The 25,082-nt window shown below is 49.7% G+C and overlaps 1 protein-coding gene across 7 annotated transcripts in view; it reads right to left on the reverse strand.

Moving 5' to 3' along the window:
* DNAH14 (dynein axonemal heavy chain 14) overlaps nucleotides 1-25,082 on the reverse strand; it is a 427,754-nt gene that overhangs the window by 233,197 nt on the left and 169,475 nt on the right. For all 7 annotated transcript variants that reach the window (XM_063919003.1, XM_063919002.1, XM_063918999.1 and 4 more), the window contains exons 29-30: nucleotides 15,614-15,845; nucleotides 1,293-1,346 (exon numbers count right to left, since the gene is read on the reverse strand). In XM_063919003.1, the coding sequence (XP_063775073.1) occupies nucleotides 1,293-1,346; nucleotides 15,614-15,845 (286 nt within the window). The remainder of the gene's footprint in view (nucleotides 1-1,292; nucleotides 1,347-15,613; nucleotides 15,846-25,082) is intronic.

A 25,082-nucleotide genomic window follows, 5' to 3' on the forward strand; every position in this document is an offset into this window, starting at 1 on the left:
CCGCTGTCATTTTTCCAGAGATTTGTGCATGTGTATTAGAGAAGTCACCGAAAACATGACGCAATGTACCGGAGGGATAGGCTTAGGTTTACGGTTAGGCTGGAATAAAGTTTAGGCTGCAACGAGGATTAGGCTGCAGCTAGGGTTAGGCTGCAATGAGGGTTATGCTGCAGTTAGGGTTAGGCTGCAATGAGCGTGAGGCTGCAATGAGGGTTAGGCTGCAGCTAGGATTAGGCTGCAATGAGGGTGAGGCTGCAGCTAGGATTAGGCTGCAATGAGGGCTATGCTGCAGTTAGGGTTATGCTGCAGTTAGGGTTAGGCTGCAGTTAGGGTTAGGCTGCAATGAGGGTGAGGCTGCAATGAGGGTTAGGCTGCAATGACGGTTAGGCTGCAGCTAGGATTAGGCTGCAATGACGGTTAGGCTGCAGCTAGGATTAGGCTGCAATGAGGGCTATGCTGCAGTTAGGGTGAGGCTGCAGTTAGGATTAGGCTGCAATGAGGGTGAGGCTGCAATGAGGGTTAGGCTGCAATGACGGTTAGGCTGCAGCTAGGATTAGGCTGCAATGACGGTTAGGCTGCAGCTAGGATTAGGCTGCAATGAGGGTGAGGCTGCAGTTAGGGTTAGGCTGCAGTTAGGGTTAGGCTGCAATGAGGGTGAGGCTGCAATGAGGGTTAGGCTGCAGCTAGGATTAGGCTGCACTGAGGGTGAGGCTGCAGCTAGGATTAGGCTGCAATGAGGGTTAAACTGCAGTTAGGGTTAGGCTGCAATGAGGGTTAGGCTGCAATGAGGGTGAGGCTGCAGTTAGGATTAGGCTGCAATGAGGGTGAGGCTGCAATGAGGGTTAGGCTGCAATGACGGTTAGGCTGCAGCTAGGATTAGGCTGCAATGAGGGTTAAACTGCAGCTAGGATTAGGCTGCAATGAGGGTGAGGCTGCAGTTAGGGTTAGGCTGCAATGAGGGTGAGGCTGCAGTTAGGGTTAGGCTGCAATGAGGGTGAGGCTGCAATGAGGGTGAGGCTGCAATGAGGGTGAGGCTGCAGTTAGGATTAGGCTGCAATGAGGGTTAGGCTGCAGCTAGGAATAGGCTGCAATGAGGGTTAGGCTGCAGCTAGGATTAGGCTGTAATAAGGGTTAGACTAAAACGGGACTGGTAACATCCAGATTGTTGACATTCAGACCTTGTTGACATTATGGTGTAGACATTTATATCACACCCTTAGATATATATATCAATCCCAAACAGTTAACGTTCATGAATATCCCCAGTTACATTGTGGAGACAATAAACTCACCTTATAGTCCAGACCTTCTGAGCAGTTAAAGACGACACACTGCTTCCCTAACGCCTGTACGGAGCAATAAGAGAGAGGAAACCTATTTACATGTAGTGTAGTTTGGAATATAATACATGTATATGTTATTAAGTAGTACAAACATGGCTACAGCGCAGAAAATGATCAGAAGCCTTTATACCGCCCAGAATGGGACACCCCCATTGGCCCGAATGTAACAGCGCCAGATTTGCAAAGCGAAAGGATTTCGGTCATTTAGCAGCAAGATTTAAAGTGACAATTTTTGCAGTGCAAAATCAACCTCGTTCTGTAGCTCTAAATGTTAGCGCTAAATGGGCGAAATGTCAGCACTTTGCAAATCTCTATTACATGCAGGGCCAGTGCAAGGTCTCTCTGCACCCTAGGCAACGCTTCAGCCTAGCACCCCCTAACCTACAAACAGGGCAGTCAAGAACTGGGCTGGGCCCAGGTGCTTTTCAAGGGGTGTGGCCTAATCACAGGAGGTGTGGTCATGTACCCTTAGAAAAAAATACTGAAAAAAATAGTATTTTAAGCACCTCAATGGCCACACTGCAGCCTAGTACACAGCAGAGTGTGCTGGGCTGAGGAAAAGAGCTGCAGCTGCTGCTGCCAGGTAAAGGGGGAGGGGGCCTGGGGCCCCTACTGGACCCCTCCATCATACCTGGGCACCGGTAATTTGTACCCTCTCCCCCCTCTCTCGACACCACTGCCTACAAACCCCACCATCACCACCTCCTCTCGAAAGAGAGATGCAGGTGGCCACTAAAAGGGCGGGGGTGAATTGCATCATTATACATATACAAAGAAAAGGGACAGCACTCAAGGGGGTATATGCAATTAGCGGTGAATCGTGGCAAATTATCGCCGTTTTTAAATTCGACACAATTCGACCGTCCAATTTCGGCAAGTGGTTGCCGAAATTCCCCATATTCAATGGAAAACGGATTCGACAGTCCCGCGGGCGAAAAACGGCCGATTTGACAGATTTTGCCGCAATTTAAAAAAAACGGGGAAAAACAGGAAAAACCCCCCAAAAAATGGCGTGGTGTCCGCCCTCCAAAGCATAACCAGCCTCGGGCTATTCGAGCTGGTCCTGGTTCTAAAAATGCTGGGAAAAAATGGACAGGGGATCCCCCGTATTTTTAAAACCAGCACCGGGCTCTGCGCCTGGTGCTGGTGCAAAAAATACGGGGGACAAAAAGAGTAGGGGTCCCCCGTATTTTATACACCAGCATTGGGCTCCACTAGCTGGACAGATAATGCCACAGCCGGGGGTCACTTTTATACAGTGCCCTGCGGCCGTGGCATTAAATATCCAACTAGTCACCAGTGGCCGGGGTACCCTGGGGGAGTGGGGACCCCTTCAATCAAGGGGTCCCCCCCCCCAGCCACCCAAGGGCCAGGGGTGAAGCCCGAGGCTGTCCCCCCCCATCCACAGGCTGCGGATGGGGGGCTGATAGCCTTGACAAAATTGAAAGAATATTGTTTTTTTCCAGTAGTACTACAAGGCCCAGCAAGCCTCCCCGCAAGCTGGTACTTGGAGAACCACAAGTACCAGCATGCAGGAGAAAAACTGGCCCGCTGGTACCTGTAGTACTACTGGAAAAAAAATACCCAAATAAAAATAGGAGACAAATACCGTGACAAGTACAACTTTATTACATACTGCCGACACACACATACTTACCTATGATGACACGCCGACTGCCACAGCCTCCAACGATCCGAGGGTACCTGTGAAAAAAATTAGACTCACCTGATCCAGTGTCCAGAGCTAAATCCACGTACTTGGCAAAATAAAAAAACGAAATCCCGAACCAGCGGACTGAAAGGGGTCCCATGTTGACACATGAGACCCCTTTCCCCGAATGTGCCGTGACCCCACGTGACTCCTGTCACTGAGGTCCCTTCAGCCAATCAGGAAGCGCTACTACGTGGCGCTCACCTGATTGGCTGTGCGCTGTCTGTGCTCAGACAGCGCATCGCACAGCTCCCTCCATTACTTTCAATGGTGGGAACTTTGCGGTCAGCGGGGGGGTTACCCGGGGTCAGCGGCTGACCGCGGGTGACCTCACCGCTAGCCGCAAAGTTCCCACTATTGAAAGTAATGGAGGGAGCTGTGCGATGCGCTGTCTGAGCTCAGACGCGCAGAGCCAATCAGCAGAGTGCAAGGACGTTGCACTCGCTGATTGGCTGAAGAGACCTTTCAGTGACAGCTGTCACGGAGAGGTCTCTGCATGGGACCCCTTTCAGTCCGCTGGTCCGGGTGTTTTTTTTTTTTTTTTGCCAAGTACGAGGATTTTATCTCTGGACATGGATTTATCTCTGGACACTGGATAAGGTGAGTGTAATTTTTTTCACAGGTACCTAGGATCGACGGAGACTGTGGCAGTCGGCGCCTCAACATAGGTATGTGTGTGTCGGCAGTGTGTAATAAAGTTTTACTATCAAGGTGAGTGTCTTCTGTTTTTATTTGGGTATTTTTTTTCCAGTAGTACTACAGGTACCAGCGGGCCCGGTTTTCTCCCGCATGCTGGTACTTGTGGTTCTCCAAGTACCAGCTTGCGGGGGAGGCTTGCTGGGACTTGTAGTACTACTGGAAAAACCAATATTTGGACAATTTTCTCAAGGCTATCAGCCTCCCATCCGCATCCCTTGGATGGGGGGGACAGCCTCGGGCTTCACCCCTGGCTTTTGGGTGGCTGGGGGGGGGACCCCTTGATTGAAGGGGTCCCCACTCCCCCAGGGTACCCCGGCCAGGGGTGACTAGTTGGATATTTAATGCCACGGCCGCAGGGCACTGTATAAAAGTGACCCCCGGCTGTGGCATTATCTGTCCAGCTAGTGGAGCCCGATGCTGGTGTCAAAAATACGGGGGACCCCTACTCTTTTTGTCCCCCGTATTTTTTGCACCAGCACCAGACGCAGAGCCCGGTGCTGGTTTTAAAAATACGGGGGATCCCCTGTCAAATTTTTCCCCGCATTTTTAGAACCAGGACCAGCTCGAAGAGCCCGAGGCTGGTTATGCTTTGGAGGGGTGACCCCACGCCATTTTTTCCCGGGAATTTACCATTCCATAAAAAAAAAATATATATATATATTTTTTTAAAAATATATAAAATAAGAATTTACTTACCGATAATTCTATTTCTCGTAGTCCGTAGTGGATGCTGGGGACTCCGTAAGGACCATGGGGAATAGCGGCTCCGCAGGAGACTGGGCACATCTAAAGAAAGCTTTAGGACTATCTGGTGTGCACTGGCTCCTCCCCCTATGACCCTCCTCCAAGCCTCAGTTAGGATACTGTGCCCGGACGAGCGTACACAATAAGGAAGGATTTTTGAATCCCGGGTAAGACTCATACCAGCCACACCAATCACACCGTACAACTTGTGATCTGAAACCCAGTTAACAGCATGATAACAGAGGAGCCTCTGGATAGATGGCTCACAACAACAACAACCCGATTAGTTAACCATAACTATGTACAATTATTGCAGATAATCCGCACTTGGGATGGGCGCCCAGCATCCACTACGGACTACGAGAAATAGAATTATCGGTAATTAAATTCTTATTTTCTCTGACGTCCTAGTGGATGCTGGGGACTCCGTAAGGACCATGGGGATTATACCAAAGCTCCCAAACGGGCGGGAGAGTGCGGATGACTCTGCAGCACCGAGTGAGAAAACACCAGGTCCTCCTCAGCCAGAGTGTCAAATTTGTAAAATTTTACAAAAGTATTTGACCCTGACCAAGTAGCAGCTCGGCAAAGTTGTAAAGCCGAGACCCCTCGGGCATCCGCCCAAGATGAGCCCACCTTCCTTGTGGAGTGGGCTTTCACAGATTTTGGCTGTGGCAGGCCTGCCACAGAATGTGCAAGCTGAATTGTACTACAAATCCAGCGAGCAATAGTCTGCTTAGAAGCAGGAGCACCCAGCTTGTTGGGTGCGTACAGGATAAACAGCGAGTCAGATTTTCTGACTCCAGCCGTCCTGGAAACATATATTTTCAGGGCCCTGACAACGTCCAGCAACTTGGAGTCCTCCAAGCAGGGCCGTAACTACGTGTGTGCCAAGGGATCTTGGCACACAGCGCAGTTGCCCTGGGGGCGCAACGGCCAGCGGCATGTAATGAGTCAAATTGACTCATTACATGCCGCCTCTGTGTGCGCCGCCGCGCTGTGGAGGGGAAGAGACCAGCGCAGCGCCGAGCAGCGGAGAGAAGGAGGAGGAGGGAAGGGGAGCAGGGAGCCGCAGCAGCGCTATTTGATTGGTAGTAAGCGCTGCTGCAGCATCCCCCTCTCCTTCTGTATTGGCTGCCTGGCGCTGCTGTGGATGCTGGGATGTGGTTCCTCCATCCCAGCATCCATAGCAGCGCCAGGCAGCCAATACAGAAGGAGAGGGGGATGCTGCAGCGGCGCTTACTACCAATCAAATAGCGCTGCTGCGGCTCCCTGCTCCCCCTCCCTCCTCCTCCTTCTCACCTCACACAGCCTGCACCGAGAGGAAGCTGCACGAGGAGCCTGTCAGCGGGGAGAAGGTAAGTATGTCTCTCTCTCTCTCTCTCTCTCTCTCTCTCTCTCTCTCTCAGGGGGACTCCGTCTGCCGCAATGCATAAAAAGAGGTCCTGGCTGCCGCAATGCATAAAAAGGGGGTCTGGCTGCCGCAATGTATAAAAAGGGGGTCTGGCTGCCGCAATGTGTAAAAATGGGGACTGGCTGCCGCAATGTGTAAAATGGGGTCCTGGCTGCCGCAATGTGTAAAATGGGGTCCTGGCTGCCGCAATGTGTAAAAAGGGGGACTGGCTGCCGCAATGTGTAAAATGGGGTCCTGGCTGCCGCAATGTGTAAAATGGGGTCCTGGCTGCCGCAATGTGTAAAAAGGGGGACTGGCTGCCGCAATGTGTAAAATGGGGGTCCAGGCTGCCGCAATGTGTAAAATGGGGTCCTGGCTGCCGCAATGTGTAAAATGGGGTCCTGGCTGCCACAATGTGTATAAAGGGGGACTGGCTGCCGCAATGTGTAAAATGGGGTCCTGGCTGCCGCAATGTGTAAAATGGGGTCCTGGCTGCCGTAATGTGTAAAAAGGGGGACTGGCTGCCGCAATGTGTAAAATGGGGTCCTGGCTGCCGCAATGTGTAAAATGGGGTCCTGGCTGCAGCAATGTGTAAAAAGGGGGACTGGCTGCCGCAATGTGTAAAATGGGGTCCAGGCTGCCGCAATGTGTAAAATGGGGTCCTGGCTGCCGCAATGTGTAAAATGGGGTCCTGGCTGCCGCAATGTGTAAAATGGGGTCCTGGCTGCCGCAATGTGTAAAATGGGTCCTGGCTGCCGTAATGTGTAAAAAGGTGGACTGGCTGCCGCAATGTGTAAAATGGGGTCCTGGCTGCCGCAATGTGTAAAATGGGGTCCTGGCTGCCGCAATGTGTAAAATGGGGGACTGGCTGCCGCAATGTGTAAAAATGGGGTCCTGGCTGCCGCAATGTGTAAAATGGGGTCCTGGCTGCCGCAATGTGTAAAATGGGGTCCTGGCTGCCGCAATGTGTAAAAAGGGGGACTGGCTGCCACAATGTATAAAAAGGGGGTCTGGCTGCCACAATGTGTAAAAAGGGTGCCTGGCTGCCGCAATGTGTAAAGAGGGGGCCTTGCTGCCGCAATGTGTAAAGAGGGGGACTGGCTGCCGTAATGTGTAAAAAGGGGGACGCTGTCTGCTGTAATGTATAAAAGGGGCTCTACCTGGTGTAGTGGCGCTACTGTGCAGCGTAATTTGAATAATGTAGACTACTGTGCACCGTAGTAGGAATTGCTGTTATTTTGTGGCCACGCCCCTTCCCTGTGAAGCCACTGCCCCTGTCTTACATCGGGGGGGGGGGGGGGGGGGGGGGGGGGGGGGGGGCGCCACTGTCGTTTCTTGCACACAGCGCTAAAATGGCTAGTTACGGCACTGCCTCCAAGTCCTTAGTAGCCGCAGGCACCACAATAGGCTGGTTCAGGTGAAACGCTGAAACCACCTTAGGGAGAAACTGAGGACGAGTCCTCAATTCCGCCCTGTCCGAATGGAAAATCAGATAAGGGCTTTTACAGGATAAAGCCGCCAATTCCGACACACGCCTGGCCGAAGCCAGGGCCAACAGCATGACCACTTTCCACGTGAGATATTTTAAATCCACCGATTTAAGTGGTTCAAACCAATGTGTTTTTAGGAAACCCAAAACAACATTGAGATCCCAAGGTGCCACTGGAGGCACAAAAGGAGGCTGTATATGCAGTACTCCCTTGACAAACGTCTGAACTTCAGGAACTGAAGCCAGTTCTTTCTGAAAGAAAATCGACAGGGCCGAAATCTGAACCTTAATGGATCCCAATTTTAGGCCCATAGACACTCCTGCTTGCAGGAAATGCAGGAATCGACCCAGTTGAAATTCCTCCGTTGGGGCCTTCCTGGCCTCGCACCACGCAACATATTTTCGCCAGATGCGGTGATAATGCTTTGCGGTTACATCCTTTCTGGCTTTTATCAAAGTAGGGATGACTTCGCCTGGAATGCCTTTTTCCTTTAGGATCCGGCGTTCAACCGCCATGCCGTCAAACGCAGCCGCGGTAAGTCTTGGAACAGACAGGGTCCCTGCTGGAGCAGGTCCCTTCTTAGAGGTAGGGGCCACGGGTCCTCTGTGAGCATTTCTTGAAGTTCCGGGTACCAAGTCCTTCTTGGCCAATCCGGAGCCACGAGAATAGTTCTTACTCCTCTCCGTCTTATAATTCTCAGCACCTTGGGTATGAGGGGCAGAGGAGGGAACACATACACCGACTGGTACACCCACGGCGTTACCAGAGCGTCCACAGCTATTGCCTGAGGGTCCCTTGACCTGGCGCAATATCTGTCTAGTTTTTTGTTGAGGCGGGACGCCATCATGTCCACCTTTGGTTTTTCCCAACGGTCTACAATCATGTGGAAGACTTCTGGGTGAAGTCCCCACTCTCCCGGGTGGAGGTCGTGCCTGCTGAGGAAGTCTGCTTCCCAGTTGTCCACTCCCGGAATGAACACTGCTGACAGTGCTATCACATGATTTTCCGCCCATCGGAGAATCCTTGCAGCTTCTGCCATCGCCCTCCTGCTTCTTGTGCCGCCTTGTCTGTTTACATGGGCGACCGCCGTGATGTTGTCCGACTGGATCAGCACCGGCTGGCCTTGAAGCAGAGGTCTTGCTTGGCTTAGGGCATTGTAAATGGTCCTTAGCTCCAGGATATTTATGTGAAGTGAGGTCTCCAGGTTTGACCACAATCCCTGGAAATTTCTTCCCTGTGTGACTGCTCCCCAGCCTCGCAGGCTGGCATCCGTGGTCACCAGGACCCAGTCCTGAATGCCGAATCTGCGGCCCTCTAAAAGATGAGCACTCTGCAACCACCACAGGAGAGACACCCTTGTCCTTGGTGACAGGGTTATCCGCTGATGCATCTGAAGATGCGATCCGGACCATTTGTCCAGCAGGTCCCACTGGAAAGTTCTTGCGTGGAATCTGCCGAATGGAATTGCTTCGTAAGAAGCCACCATTTTTCCCAGGACCCTTGTGCATTGATGCACCGATACTTGACCTGGTTTTAGGAGGTTTCTGACTAGCTCGGATAACTCCCTGGCTTTCTCCTCCGGGAGAAATACCTTTTTCTGGACTGTGTCCAGAATCATCCCTAGGAATAGAAGACGTGTCGTCGGGATCAGCTGCGATTTTGGAATATTGAGAATCCAACCGTGCTGTCGCAGCACTTACTGAGATAGTGCTACCCCGACTACCAACTGTTCCCTGGATCTTGCCCTTATCAGGAGATCGTCCAAGTACGGGATAATTAAAACTCCCTTCCTTCGAAGGAGTATCATCATTTCGGCCATTACTTTGGTAAAGACCCGCGGTCCCGTGGACAATCCAAACGGCAGCGTTTGAAACTGATAGTGGCAGTTCTGTACCAGAAACCTGAGGTACCCTTGGTGAGAAGGGTAAATTGGGACATGTAGGTAAGCATCCTTGATGTCCAGAGACACCATATAATCCCCTTCCTCCAGGCTCGAGATAACCGCTCTGAGTGACTCCATCTTGAATTTGAACTTCTTTATGTAAGTGTTCAATTACTTTAGATTTAAAATGGGTCTCACCGAGCCGTCCGGCTTCGGTACCACAAACAGTGTGGAATAATACCCCTTTCCTTGTTGCAGGAGGGGTACCTTGATTATCACCTGCTGGGAATACAGCTTGTGAATAGCTTCTAATACCGCCTCCCTGTCGGAAGGAGTCGTCGGTAAGGCAGACTTTAGGAAACGGCGAGGGGGAGACGTCTCGAATTCCAATTTGTACCCCTGAGATACTACCTGAAGGATCCAGGGGTCTACTTGTGAGCGAGCCCACTGTGCGCTGAAATTCTTGAGATGGGCCCCCACCGTACCTGAGTCCGCTCGTAGAGCCCCAGCGTCATGCTGAGGACTTGGCGGAAGCGGGGGAGGACTTCTGTTCCTGGGAACTGGCTGTTTGCTGCAGCCTTTTTCCTCTCCCTCTGCCACGGGGCAGAGATGAGGAGCCTTTTGCCCGCTTGCCCTTATGGGGCCGAAAGGGACTGCGCATGATAATACGGTGTCTTCTTATGCTGAGAGGCGACCTGGGGTAAAAACGTGGATTTCCCAGCAGTTGCCGTGGAAACCAGGTCTGACAGACCTACCCCAAATAACTCCTCCTCTTTATAAGGCAATACTTCCATATGCCTTTTAGAATCGGCATCACCTGACCACTGCCGAGTCCATAACCCCCTTCTGGCGGAGAGGGACATCGCACTTACTCTTGATGCCATTCGGCAAATATCCCTCTGTGCATCACGCATGTATAAAAATGCATCTTTTAAATGCTCTACAGTCAGTAATATACTGTCCCTATCCAGGGTATCAATATTTTCTGTCAGGGAATCTGACCAAGCCACCCCAGCACTGCACATCCAGGCTGAGGCGATCGCTGGTCGCAGTATAACACCAGTGTGTGTGTATATACACTTTAGGATAGTCTCCTGCTTTCTGTCAGCAGGATCCTTAAGGGCGGCCGTATCCGGGGACGGTAGCGCCACCTGTTTGGACAAGCGTGTGAGCGCTTTATCCACCTTAGGGGGTGTTTCCCAACGTGACCTATCCTCTGGCGGGAAAGGGTACGTTGCCAATAACCTCTTAGGAATTATCAGTTTTTTATCGGGAGAAACCCACGCTTCATCACACACTTCATTTAATTCCTCAGATGCAGGAAAAACTACAGGTAGTTTTTTCTCACCAAACATAATACCCTTTTTAACGGTACCTGTGGTATTATCAGAAATGTGTAAAACATTTTTCATTGCCTCAATCATGTAACGTGTGGCCCTACTGGAAGTTACATTTGTCTCCTCGTCGTCGACACTGGAGTCAGTATACGTGTCGACGTCTGTATCTGCCATCTGAGGTAGCGGGCGTTTTAGAGCCCCTGATGGCCTTTGAGACGCCTGGACAGGCACAAGCTGAGTAGCCGGCTGTCCCATGTCATCAAACTTCTTATGTAAAGAGTTAACACTTTCACGTAATTCCTTCCATAAGCCCATCCACTCAGGTGTCGACCCCCTAGGGGGTGACATCTCCACTACAGGCAATTGTACCGCCTCCACATCATTTTCCTCTTCATACATGTTGACACAGCCGTACCGACACACAGCACACACACCGGGAATGCTCTGAAAGAGGACAGGACCCCACTAGCCCTTTCGGGAGACAGAGGGAGAGTATGCCAGCAGACACCAGAGCGCTATATATATACCATAGTTGCCTACCCTCCCTCATTCTGCAGGAGACTCCCTGAAATAGTAGCAATCTCCCTCACTCCCTGAATAGTCCCTCAATCTCCCTGAAAAAAAAAGAAATCATAGATACATCAATTTAAATGGTATAATCAGCGCCATTTCCCTGTATTGGTTATAAGGCACAATGACCCCTATGGCTACATGCATTTTAAAGGTTTCTTGTGGCCACTTACAGTATATGGAACCTCTTGTAAAACAAAATACACAAACAAATCCTGCAAAATATCAGTGTCTTCTCTTCAACAAGTAGTTCTTACTAACTTTGGGGCTCATTTACATTTGGATGTCAGTCATTTTCATGACACGCCTCTCAGATGTAGCGGTGCACGTCCGCAGTGATATGTGTTACTTTCACAATCTCCCTGAAATGCTTTTTCAAAAGTAGGCAAGTATGATATATACAGGGATATCACTATATAGAGTGTTTTCCCTTATAGCTGCTGTTATATTAATACTGCGCCTAAATAGTGCCCCCCCTCTCTTTTTTACCCTTACTGTAGTGCAGGACTGCAGGGGAGAGTCAGGGAGACGTCCTTCCAGCGGAGCTGTGAGGGAAAATGGCGCCAGTGTGCTGAGGGAGATAGCTCCGCCCCCTTTTCGGCGGACTTTTCTCCCACTTTTTTATATAATCTGGCAGGGGTTAATATACATCCATATAGCCCTGGGGGTTATATGTGATGTAGTTTTGCCAGCCAAGGTGTTAATATTGCTGCTCAGGGCGCCCCCCCCCCAGCGCCCTGCACCCATCAGTGACCGCAGTGTGAGGTGTGCATGAGGAGCATTGGCGCACAGCTGCAGTGCTGTGCGCTACCTTGGTGAAGACTGATGTCTTCTGCCGCCGATTTTTCCGGACCTCTTCTTGCTTCTGGCTCTGTAAGGGGGCCGGCGGCGCGGCTCTGGGACCGGACTCCGAGGCTGGGCCTGTGTTCGGTCCCTCTGGAGCTAATGGTGTCCAGTAGCCTAAGAAGCCCAAGCTGGCTGCAAGCAGGCAGGTTCGCTTCTCCCCTTAGTCCCTCGATGCAGTGAGCCTGTTGCCAGCAGGTCTCACTGAAAATAAAAAACCTAAAACTAACTTTTTCTAAGAAGCTCAGGAGAGCCCCTAGTGTGCACCCTTCTCGGCCGGGCACAAAAATCTAACTGAGGCTTGGAGGAGGGTCATAGGGGGAGGAGCCAGTGCACACCAGGTAGTCCTAAAGCTTTCTTTTTGTGCCCAGTCTCCTGCGGAGCCGCTATTCCCCATGGTCCTTACGGAGTCCCCAGCATCCACTAGGACGTCAGAGAAATAATACTTGTGCCTCCAAAAAAGACAAACCAAGTACCTAATCCCTTCTAATATAAACAGATATGCTATTACCAAAAAATAAAACACCAAAAAAAAATGTTTTAATTTTTTTTTATTGGTTTCACCCTCCAAAGTGTGGCGGATTGAAAATGACGAATTTACTGTCTAAAAGCACTGTTGTCGAATTTCCAAACTTCAATTGAATATACTTTGGTCGAATTGCAGCATGTGTATCATTGCAAAAAAGTCGAATTTGTCAAAAGTCGAATTTCAAAAAGTCGAATTTTAAAAGTCCGTTTTTTTGACGGAAAGTACTGAATTGCATTGACGAATTTTTTTTGGGGGGGGAAAAGTCCAGTTTTTCGCCAATATCGGGAATTCGACCACAATTGCATATACCCCAAGGACTTTTAAAGTGATAAATATATTGGGGGTCATTCCGAGTTGTTCGCTCGCAAGCCGATTTTAGCAGAGTTGCTCACGCTAAGCCGCCGCCTACTGGGAGTGAATCTTAGCATATTAAAATTGCGAACGACGTATTCGCAATATTGCGATTACACACCTCGTAGCAGTTTCTGAGTAGCTTCAGACTTACTCGGCAACTGCGATCAGTTCAGTGCTTGTCGTTCCTGGTTTGACGTCACAAACACACCCAGCGTTCGCCCAGACACTCCCCCGTTTCTCCAGCCACTCCTGCGTTTTTTCCGGAAACGGTAGCGTTTTTTCCCACACGCCCATAAAACGGCCTGTTTCCACCCAGAAACACCCATTTCCTGTCAATCACATTACGATCGCCAGAGCGAAGAAAAAGCGGTGAGTAAAAATCCTAACTGCATAGCTAATTTACTTGGCGCAGTCGCAGTGCGAACATTGCGCATGCGCACTAAGCGGAAAATCGCTGCGATGCGAAGATTTTTACCGAGCGAACGACTCGAAATGAGGGCCATTGTCACAATGGGGGTAATTCCAAGTTGATCGCAGCAGGAATTCTGTTAGCAATTGGGCAAAACCATGGGGGTCATTCCGAGTTGTTCGCTCGCAAGCCGATTTTAGCAGAGTTGCTCACACTAAGCCGCCGCCTACTGGGAGTGAATCTTAGCATCTTAAAATTGCGAACGACGTATTCGCAATATTGCGATTACACACCTCGTAGCAGTTTCAGAGTAGCTCCAGACTTCAGTGGCCGGCGCCCCTAGGCAGCCGCCTAAAGCTGCCTGATGGTAGAGCCGTCCTCATTACATGTATGTTTTTGTTAATGTCCCCCCCCCCCCCCATGATTTTTTTTATTTTTCTTGCATTGATTTACAATCCCGTGCCAACCAAACCAGCTACAGTGATGTGAAGCTGTCCTTGCTTTCAGTGGGTAGACAGGGCAGGCTTTTGACACAGAACCAGTATCCATTGACACTATATTGCCGTCAGAAGCAAGGACAGCCTCTCCTGACCATGGTTGACGTCAGCGTAGCTGCAGGACCGGGAGTACCGCAAGGACGCGGGTAAGTAATATTCTGCGTTTAGGGTTGTCTTGAGGAATCCCAACTGATTTCTATTTTTTGGATGACATTAGTGCATATTAGTGATAGGTGCCAACTGTTGCCATTACGGGACTGACAAGTAAAAAACAGCTGTAGCTCCAGCAATATAACATAGGGGCTAATTCAGACTTGATCGCTGCTGTGCGTGTTCAGGTCTGAACTATGCATGCACCGACGCCGCAGTGCGCCAACGCATGCCAGACAAACAATGGCCATCTCAGCCCAGCAATCGCCTCTGCCTGATTGACAGGCAGAGGCGGTCGCTGAGCGGGAGGGGAAGGGCCGGCGGCGTTTGGCCGCCGTTTTGGTGGGCGCGGTCCGGGCACGCCTGCATTGCGAGGGGCAGGCCGTGGCGGCTGCGTGATGTCACACGCAGCCGCTGCGACCCAGACAGCGACAGGTGGCTCCCTACCAGGACGCAGGAGCTGCGCAGGTAGGGAGCTACTTTGTCAAAAGCATCGCCGCTGTGCCGGGAGGTGGTAGGGTCATACATGCGGGGCGGACTAGCTCCGTGCTGGGCGTCCCCTCGCATTTCAGTGTGACTGATCGTAGCCGTGCAAAATTTTGCACGGCTACGATCAGGTCTGAATTAACCCCGTTGTCCACAAAAAATGGCTACACTATACTGTGACTCGCTAAAGGTTTTGTTTAAAAAATAATGATGTCTATTTGAACCTGTCAATGGGTGTAGCTATAGTGTGTGCAGTGAGTGCCACTGCTATGGGGCCCAGAGGCTCAGGGGGCCCGTCTCTGGGACCTGACTCAACTGCACCTACGTCATAAAGTTGTCTATCAGATCCTAGGATTGCCCACTGAGCAGCATAATGGCATCTAGGGGAACTGAGGCAGATGTATTGAGCCTGGAGAAATGATAAAGCAGTAATAAGTGTACAGTGATAATGCATCAGCCAATCAGCTCCTAACTGTCATTTTTCAAATCTGTAATGATTGGCTGATGCGTTACCACCTTCCACTTATCCCTGCTTTATCCCTTCTACAGGCTTAATACATCTGCCGCACTGTGTGCTCTGTGTACTGGAGACAGAACAATTATTGGTGATTTGGGGAACTACAATGTGACATAATATGATCTGGGGTTACTGCATTGACGTTTCTAGGGGGGGCCCGCACCGCACACACTGCACCCATGTTGTTTATACTTACTTTCCTGGAGTCTCCCGATTAGCGTTACAGCCGCTGCATTTGCGGCAAAAATCCATCCAAATATGGCCGGCATGCATGCGCAGTTCGAAATTTGTCTCTGGACCATGGCGGGTGCCATTTGTCCGGAGCCTGCAGCGCTGTGTAGAGTAGGGGGCCCACCTGGAGTCTGCGCATGGGCCCTCTCCTCTCTTAAAACGCCCCTGGGGCAATTGTGTAGTATAATGTGGACTAGGGCACTACTATGGGCAATAAAACGGAGGGTCTCTATAGAAGGGGGAAGAGGACCCATTAAAATGTCGCTACGGGGTCAACAAAATTCTGGCTACGTTATTTATATTGCGCCAACATATTCTGCAGTGATTTACAATTTGGGGGGGAAACACCGTAATAAAGAGGTCACCTGAAATCCCCCCCACGGTGTACCAGGGTTTCTCCCAGGCATTGCACACATCTGGACACCTACTTTGGCTAGATCCTTGACGGTTTCTGTTTTCCCGGTCCCCGCCGGTCCTGCTGGTGATCCTCCCAGGTGTAAATCCAGGGCCCCAGTCAATGTTAGCCAGCAGCGGTCGGTGAGAGGCGTAATCACTAGGCGGGAGGAGCAGCCTAAATACTCGTAGCCGTAGGTAAAGGAGGCACCGCCTTGTACCACGTAACAGGAGTTGTTCTGCTCGTTCCATTCGTATCGCAGCTGCCTGAAACAGAGGAGATGCTAGAGACGTTGCGTCATCTTTTAGCGCTGAACATTCTTTTGGTTGACATGGGCATCACTACCACTTGGGCCCACTTACCACAGCCAGGTGACCTAATCAGGTGGGTTCATAACATTCCTAAGGTTCAAGTCCAAAGCACGGGACCCCCACACGCCAGCACAACCCAACCACCCAAAGAGCTTTCACGGGGGGGCTCCTATAACGCATATGAGTCAAGACTGGCTGCCCGCCCACTTTACACAGAGGCACCCAATCAGGAGCTGTTTTCCATTGTTCGCTGATATACATTTAAAAAAAAATAAGAATTTACTCACCGGTAATTCTATTTCTCGTAGTCCGTAGTGGATGCTGGGAACTCCGAAAGGACCATGGGGAATAGCGGGCTCCGAAGGAGGCTGGGCACTCTAAGAAAGAATTATGACTACCGGGTGTGCACTGGCTCCTCCCACTATGACCCTCCTCCAAGCCTCAGTTAGGACACTGTGCCCGGACGAGCTGACATAATAAGGAAGGATTTTGAATCCCGGGTAAGACTCATACCAGCCACACCAATCACACCGTACAACTCGTGATACTATATCCAGTTTGACAGTATGAAAACAACTGAGCCTCTCAACAGATGGCTCAACAATAACCCTTTTGTTAACAATAACTATGTACAAGTATTGCAGACAATCCGCACTTGGGATGGGCGCCCAGCATCCACTACGGACTACGAGAAATAGAATTACCGGTGAGTAAATTCTTATTTTCTCTGACGTCCTAGTGGATGCTGGGAACTCCGAAAGGACCATGGGGATTATACCAAAGCTCCCAAATGGGCGGGAGAGTGCGGATGACTCTGCAGCACCGAATGAGAGAACTCCAGGTCCTCCTCAGCCAGGGTATCAAATTTGTAGAATTTAGCAAACGTATTTGCCCCTGACCAAGTAGCTGCTCGGCAAAGTTGTAAAGCCGAGACCCCTCGGGCAGCCGCCCAAGATGAGCCCACCTTCCTTGTGGAATGGGCATTTACAGATTTTGGCTGTGGCAAGCCTGCCACAGAATGTGCAAGCTGAATTGTACTACAAATCCAACGAGCAATAGTCTGCTTAGAAGCAGGAGCACCCAGCTTGTTGGGTGCATACAGGATAAACAGCGAGTCAGATTTTCTGACTCCAGCCGTCCTGGAAACATATATTTTCAGGGCCCTGACAACGTCTAGCAACTTGGAATCCTCCAAGTCCCTAGTAGCCGCAGGCACCACAATAGGCTGGTTCAGGTGAAACGCTGACACCACCTTAGGGAGAAACTGGGGACGAGTCCTCAATTCTGCCCTATCCATATGGAAAATCAGATAAGGGCTTTTACATGACAAAGCCGCCAACTCTGACACTCGCCTGGCCGAAGCCAAGGCCAATAACATGACCACTTTCCACGTGAGATATTTCAGATCCACGGTCTTTAGTGGCTCAAACCAATGTGATTTTAAGAAACTCAACACCACGTTGAGATCCCAAGGTGCCACAGGAGGCACAAACGGGGGCTGAATATGCAGCACTCCTTTTACAAATGTCTGAACTTCAGGTACTGAAGCTAGTTCTTTTTGAAAGAAAATCGACAGAGCCGAGATCTGCACTTTAATGGAGCCTAGTTTCAGGCCCATATTTACTCCTGCTTGCAGGAAATGCAGAAATCGACCTAGTTGAAATTCCTCTATTGGGGCCTTGTTGGCCTCACACCATGCAACATATTTCCGCCATATGCGGTGATAATGTGTTGCCGTAACATCTTTCCTGGCTTTAATAAGCGTAGGAATGACTTCCTCCGGAATGCCCTTTTCCTTCAGGATCCGGCGTTCAACCGCCATGCCATCAAACGCAGCCGCGGTAAGTCTTGGAACAGACAGGGCCCCTGCTGTAGCAGGTCTTGTCTGAGCGGCAGAGGCCATGGGTCCTCTGAGATCATCTCTTGAAGTTCCGGGTACCACGCTCGTCTTGGCCAATCCGGAACCACGAGAATTGTTCTTACTCCTCGCTTTCTTATTATTCTCAATACCTTTGGTATGAGAGGCAGAGGAGGGAACACATAAACTGACTGGTACACCCACGGTGTCACTAGAGCGTCCACAGCTATCGCCTGAGGGTCTCTTGACCAGGCGCAATAACTCTCTAGTTTTTTGTTTAGGCGGGACGCCATCATGTCCACCTGTGGCCGTTCCCACTGATTTACAATCATTTGGAAGACTTCTGGATGAAGTCCCCACTCTCCCGGGTGGAGGTCGTGCCTGCTGAGGAAGTCTGCTTCCCAGTTGTCCACTCCCGGGATGAACACTGCTGACAGTGCTAGTACATGATTCTCCGCCCATCGGAGAATTCTAGTGGCTTCTGCCATTGCCATCCTGCTTCTTGTGCCGCCCTGTCGATTTACATGGGCGACTGCCGTGATGTTGTCTGACTGGATCAGCACCGGCCGGTGTAGGAGCAGGTATTTTGCTTGACTTAGGGCATTGTAAATGGCCCTTAGTTCCAGAATATTTATGTGTAGGGAAGTCTCCTGACTCGACCATAGTCCTTGGAAGTTTCTTCCCTGTGTGACTGCCCCCCAGCCTCGAAGGCTGGCATCCGTGGTCACCAGGACCCAGTCCTGTATGCCGAATCTGCGACCCTCTAGAAGATGAGCACTTTGCAGCCACCACAGCAGAGACACCCTGGTTCTTGGAGACAGGGTTATTAAGCGATGCATCTGAAGATGCGATCCGGACCATTTGTCCAACAGGTCCCACTGAAAGATTCTGGCATGGAACCTGCCGAAGGGAATTGCTTCGTAAGAAGCTACCATCTTTCCCAGGACCCGCGTGCAGTGATGCACCGATACCTGTTTTGGTTTCAGGAGGTCTCTGACTAGAGATGACAACTCCTTGGCTTTCTCCTCTGGGAGAAACACTTTTTTCTGGACTGTATCCAGAATCATACCCAGGAACAGAAGACGTGTCGTCGGAACCAGCTGTGACTTTGGGATATTCAGAATCCAGCCGTGCTGGTGTAACACCTCCTGAGATAGTGCTACTCCCACCAACAACTGTTCCTTGGACCTCGCCTTTATTAGGAGATCGTCCAAGTACGGGATAATTAAAACTCCCTTTTTTCGAAGGAGTATCATCATTTCCGCCATAACCTTGGTAAATACCCTCGGTGCCGTGGACAGTCCAAACGGCAGCGTCTGGAATTGGTAATGGCAATCCTGTACCACAAATCTGAGGTACTCCTGGTGAGGATGGTAAATGGGGACATGCAAGTAAGCATCCTTGATGTCCAGGGATACCATGTAATCCCCCTCGTCCAGGCTTGCAATAACCGCCCTGAGCGATTCCATCTTGAACTTGAATTTTTTTATGTATGTGTTCAAGGATTTCAAATTTAAAATGGGTCTCACCGAACCGTCCGGTTTCGGTACCACAAATAGTGTGGAATAGTAACCCCGGCCTTGTTGAAGTAGGGGTACCTTGATTATCACCTGCTGGGAATACAGCTTGTGAATTGCCGCTAGCACCGCCTCCCTGTCTGAGGGAGCAATCGGCAAGGCAGATTTTAGGAACCGGTGGGGTGGGGACGCCTCGAATTCCAGTTTGTACCCCTGAGATACTATTTGAAGGATCCAGGGATCCACCTGTGAGCGAGCCCACTGATCGCTGAATTTTTTGAGGCGGCCCCCCACCGTACCTGGCTCCGCCTGTGGAGCCCCACCGTCATGCGGCGGACTTGGAGGAAGAAGCGGGGGAGGACTTTTGCTCCTGGGAACCTGCTGTTTGTTGCAGCCTTTTTCCCCTACCTCTGCCTCTGGACAGAAAAGACCCGCCTTTTCCACGCCTGTTTTTCTGGGTCCGAAAGGACTGAACCTGATAAAACGGCGCCTTCTTAGGCTGTGAGGGGACATGGGGTAAAAATGCTGACTTCCCAGACGTTGCTGTGGAAACTAGGTCGGAGCGACTATCCCCAAATAATTCCTCACCCTTATAAGGCAAAACTTCCATGTGCCTTTTAGAATCTGCATCACCTGTCCACTGCCGAGTCCATAAGCCTCTCCTAGCAGAAATGGACAATGCACTTACTTTAGATGCCAGCCGGCAGATTTCCCTCTGTGCATCTCTCATATATAAGACTGAGTCTTTGATATGGTCTATGGTTAGCAGAATCGTATTTTCTGACAGGTTATCTGACCACGCAGCGGCAGCACTGCACATCCATGCTGACGCAATAGCTGGTCTAAGTATAATGCCTGAGTGTGTGTATACAGACTTCAGGATCGCCTCCTGCTTTCTATCAGCAGGTTCCTTAAGGGCGGCCGTATCCGGAGACGGTAGTGCCACCTTTTTAGACAAACGTGTGAGCGCTTTATCCACCCTAGGAGGTGTTTCCCAACGTGACCTATCCTCTGGCGGGAAAGGGAACGCCATTAGTACCCTCTTAGGAATTACCAATTTTTTATCAGGGGAAGCCCACGCTTCCTCACACACTTCATTTAATTCATCCGATGGGGGAAAAACTACGGGTAGTTTTTTCTCCCCAAACATAATACCCTTTTTAGTGGTACCTGGATTTATATCAGAAATGTGTAACACCTCTTTCATTGCCTCAATCATGCAGTGAATGGCCTTAGTGGGCATTAGATTAGACTCATCGTCGTCGACACTGGTGTCAGTATCCGTGTCAACATCTGCGTCTGCAATTTGAGGTAGCGGGCGTTTTAGAGCCCCTGATGACCTTTGCGACACCTGGACAGGCACGAGCTGAGAAGTCGGCTGTCCCACATTTGGCATGTCGTCAAATTTCTTATGTAAGGAGTCTATACGTGCACTCATCTCTTTCCATAAGCTCATCCACTCAGGTGTCTGCCCCGCAGGGGGTGACATCCCTTCTAAAGGCCTCTGCTCCGCCTCCACATCATTATCCTCATCAAACATGTCGACACAGCCGTACCGACACACCGCACACACACAGGGAATGCTCTAACAGAGGACAGGACCCACAAAAGCCCTTTGGGGGGACAGAGTGAGAGTATGCCAGCACACACCAGAGCGCTATATAATGCAGGGACTAACTGAGTTATGTCCCCTATAGCTGCTTTTATCTATAATATATATATTGCGCCTAAATTTTGTGCCCCCCCCTCTCTTTTTTTACCCTTACTGTAGTTGTAGACTGCAGGGGAGAGCCAGGGAGCTTCCTTCCAGCGGAGCTGTGAGGGAAAAATGGCGCCAGTGTGCTGAGGGAGATAGCTCCGCCCCTTTTCTGCGGACTATTCTCCCGCTTTTTCCTACATTCTGGCAGGGGTATTTTCCACATATATAGCCTCTGGGGCTATATATTGTGGTATTTTTGCCAGCCAAGGTGTTTTTATTGCTTCTCAGGGCGCCCCCCCCCCCAGCGCCCTGCACCCTCAGTGACCGGAGTGTGAAGTGTGTATGAGGAGCAATGGCGCACAGCTGCAGTGCTGTGCGCTACCTTGGTGAAGACTGATGTCTTCTGCCGCCGATTTTCCGGACCTCTTCTTGCTTCTGGCTCTGTAAGGGGGACGGCGGCGCGGCTCCGGGACCGAACACCAAGGCTGGGCCTGCGGTCGATCCCTCTGGAGCTAATGGTGTCCAGTAGCCTAAGAAGCCCAAGCTGGCTGCAAGCAGGCAGGTTCGCTTCTTCTCCCCTTAGTCCCTCGCTGCAGTGAGCCTGTTGCCAGCAGGTCTCACTGAAAATAAAAAACCTAATTCTATACTTTCTTTCTAAAGGCTCAGGAGAGCCCCTAGTGTGCATCCAACCTCGGCCGGGCACAAAATCTAACTGAGGCTTGGAGGAGGGTCATAGTGGGAGGAGCCAGTGCACACCAGGTAGTCATAATTCTTTCTTAGAGTGCCCAGCCTCCTTCGGAGCCCGCTATTCCCCATGGTCCTTTCGGAGTTCCCAGCATCCACTAGGACGTCAGAGAAATAATCATAATATTTTAAAGGTAATTGTGCTCAAACAAAGGAAAATCTCTAATAGTCTGAGAACACTTCCAGATATACTGTAAGGAAACCTTTACATTATTTTTGAACTAAAGCACAAGACATTTTACCTGTACTTTACATTTTTAATAGCACCCAGTGGTAGTAATTATCTCCCCGGCAACACTCTGAATAGTTATCATTTTATGATGCAGAATTATCAAGGATTCGGAAATGCTCTACATCAGGTAAAGCTTGGACTATATATACCACACCTGGACGCTGGGGCACACAGCTGGGAATATATATACCACACCTGGAGGCTGGGGTACACAGCTGGGAATATATATACCACACCTGGACGCTGGGGCACACAGCTGGGAATATATATACCACACCTGGACGCTGGGGCACACAGCTGGGAATATATATACCACACCTGGAGGCTGGGGCACACAGCTGGGAATATATATACCACACCTGGGGGCTGGGGCACACAGCTGGGAATATATATACCACACCTGGGGGCTGGGGTACACAGCTGGGAATATATATACCACACCTGGACGCTGGGGTACACAGCTGGGAATATATATACCACACCTGGACGCTGGGGCACACAGCTGGGAATATATATACCACACCTGGATGCTGGGGCACACAGCTGGGAATATATATACCACACCTGGAGGCTGGGGCACACAGCTGGGAATATATATACCACACCTGGGGGCTGGGGCACACAGCTGGGAATATATATACCACACCTGGGGGCTGGGGTACACAGCTGGGAATATATATACCACACCTGGAGGCTGGGGTACACAGCTGGGAATATATATACCACACCTGGACGCTGGGGCACACAGCTGGGAATATATATACCACACCTGGAGGCTGGGGCATACAGCTGGGAATATATATATACCACAAAATAATTTTATTTTGTGGTATGCTTTATAACTGACTCAGGGTGCACCACCAAATTGAAGATTATTAGAAAACATTGGTTTTCTTTTTTCATTTATCACATTTTGGTTAAGGAGAGAGAATTGACTGCATAGGAAAGGAAAGAGTTAAACATCTGGTGAGGGGTGGACCTAGCTTTTAGGAAAGTACAGCCTTTTTAGGGGGAGGGTTTGATATATATAGGGAAGGTGAGGCCATCTTAGAACTCTTGGTGGTGATTTGCTTTCCCACCCTCCCGCCCCAGTGGTAAGAAATTCTGGCACGTGGTGCTTTGGCGTTAAGTTGTTGGCTGGTTTATCGTTGGCTATTTATTGGCGGAAAAGAACGGCAGTTTTGTATTTGTATGGAAAACTGTAGTGTTTTACAGTTTGGTGTGGTTTAGGTGCACTCACCTCTATCGACTTATGGCCGCTTGACCACCCGTCCGGGAAGGCAGCGGCAGGGCACCCAGGAGCGGTGGGTAGTCACTGTGGGGGTTGAGTTGTCACCTATTACCGGTTTGTGATAAGTTTTAGTAAATTTAGATGGTTAGTTATTTAAGGTTAATTTAGGTTAATTGAGCCGTTCTTTTGGGCCGCCACCATATGCCGGCTGGATCGGCATATTAATTAATTTCTCTATTACAGGTTTGCTAATGGATAGGGACAAATAAATAGCTAGCAATTTTCTGCCAAAATTCAAGTCTCCGTGTCGTTATTTCTGGTTCAAGGTTATGAATGCTTTACTTTTAAAGAAGGGGGTCCACCAAATATCACTAGGATGTTTAGATACTATCTATATTATATATGCTAATACTCTCCAGTGCGGTCTATCCCCAATACATGAAAATATATATACCACACCTGGAGGCTGGGGCACACAGCTGGGAATATATATGACCAACCAAGACAAAACAATATAGCAGCGCTAATACAAGAATTAAAACATAGAAGGATTGAGTACCAATTGGTATAATTTAATAAACCATAAAACACGCTCCTCTAACATAAGCATATATACACATAAAATCAGATATTGCTAAAAAAGATGGGGTCACAATGTGTGTGTCTTCTCTGTGTGATCCGTTCCTGTTTAGTATAGACCGGGTGATCAGCAAATGTGAAATTTGTCATGGACCGACAGCACAGTCCTACAGAGTTATTTACCACTTTAAGCCGCTGGAGGTATAATTCCCTTGAAGTTGACTCTTTGCAAAAGTCCGTAATTGTGGGTCCTCACTGCATCGCGGTATCCTCTGCAGATAACGGGGTCAGTGGTAGCTCTGTTCTTAATAATCACCACAGTGGTTTTTGCTGACAGCAAGATCCGGTCCTGGTTTGGAGCACACTTGGGCAGTAGTAGTTCAGAAGAATAGTGACCCCAAAAGCCTCCTTCTGACGCGTTTCGCTGCAGGTCCTGCAGCTTTATCAAATGACCTGCAGCGAAACGCGTCAGGAAGGAGGCTTTTGGGGTCACTATTCCACTGATCCCCTTTATCTGCAGAGGATACCGCGATGCAGTGAGGACCCACAATTACGGACTTTTGCAAAGAGTCAACTTCAAGGGAATTATACCTCCAGCGGCTTAAAGTGGTAAATAACTCTGTAGGACTGTGCTGTCGGTCCATGACAAATTTCACATTTGCTGATCACCCGGTCTATACTAAACAGGAACGGATCACACAGAGAAGGCACACACATTGTGACCCCATCTTTTTTATCAATATCTGATTTTATGTGTATATATGCTTATGTTAGAGGAGCGTGTTTTATGGTTTATTAAATTATACCAATTGGTACTCAATCCTTCTATTTTTTAATTCTTGTATTAGCGCTGCTATATTGTTTTGTTTTGGTTGGTAATGTAATTTGGGTGTGACTATCCCGAATATTTAGCAGCAGCTTAGTTAAACAGCTCATTTTAGCGCCCGATCCTTTATCTTCTTGATAAATTTTTCTCGTGAATATCTATGACACCTGGGGGCTGGGGCACATCGTGGATTTGCTAAATTCGTGGACTTTGCTTTGGGTGCCTCAGACTTATTCCCGTTCCCATGTGTTATCACGCGATCGCAGTTCCGTTTTCGAAAACAGTCACTAATTCAATATCGCGATAATGACCATCGAAAATGGATCGGTTCTAATTGGATACCGCCCTTAGTATTACAGCACAAACAAAACAAACTAAAACAGTCTGAACATACAGATGAAGCCACGCTGATCACCTAGTCATGCCAGGAGCGCACGATTGCGATGGAGCCGCAGTGAATGAGCGTGGATCCATCTGTAGTGAACCCCATGGGCACAATGAGCTGA

Source organism: Pseudophryne corroboree, chromosome 4 (genome assembly GCF_028390025.1).
Source record: "Pseudophryne corroboree isolate aPseCor3 chromosome 4, aPseCor3.hap2, whole genome shotgun sequence".
Taxonomy (NCBI): domain Eukaryota; kingdom Metazoa; phylum Chordata; class Amphibia; order Anura; family Myobatrachidae; genus Pseudophryne; species Pseudophryne corroboree.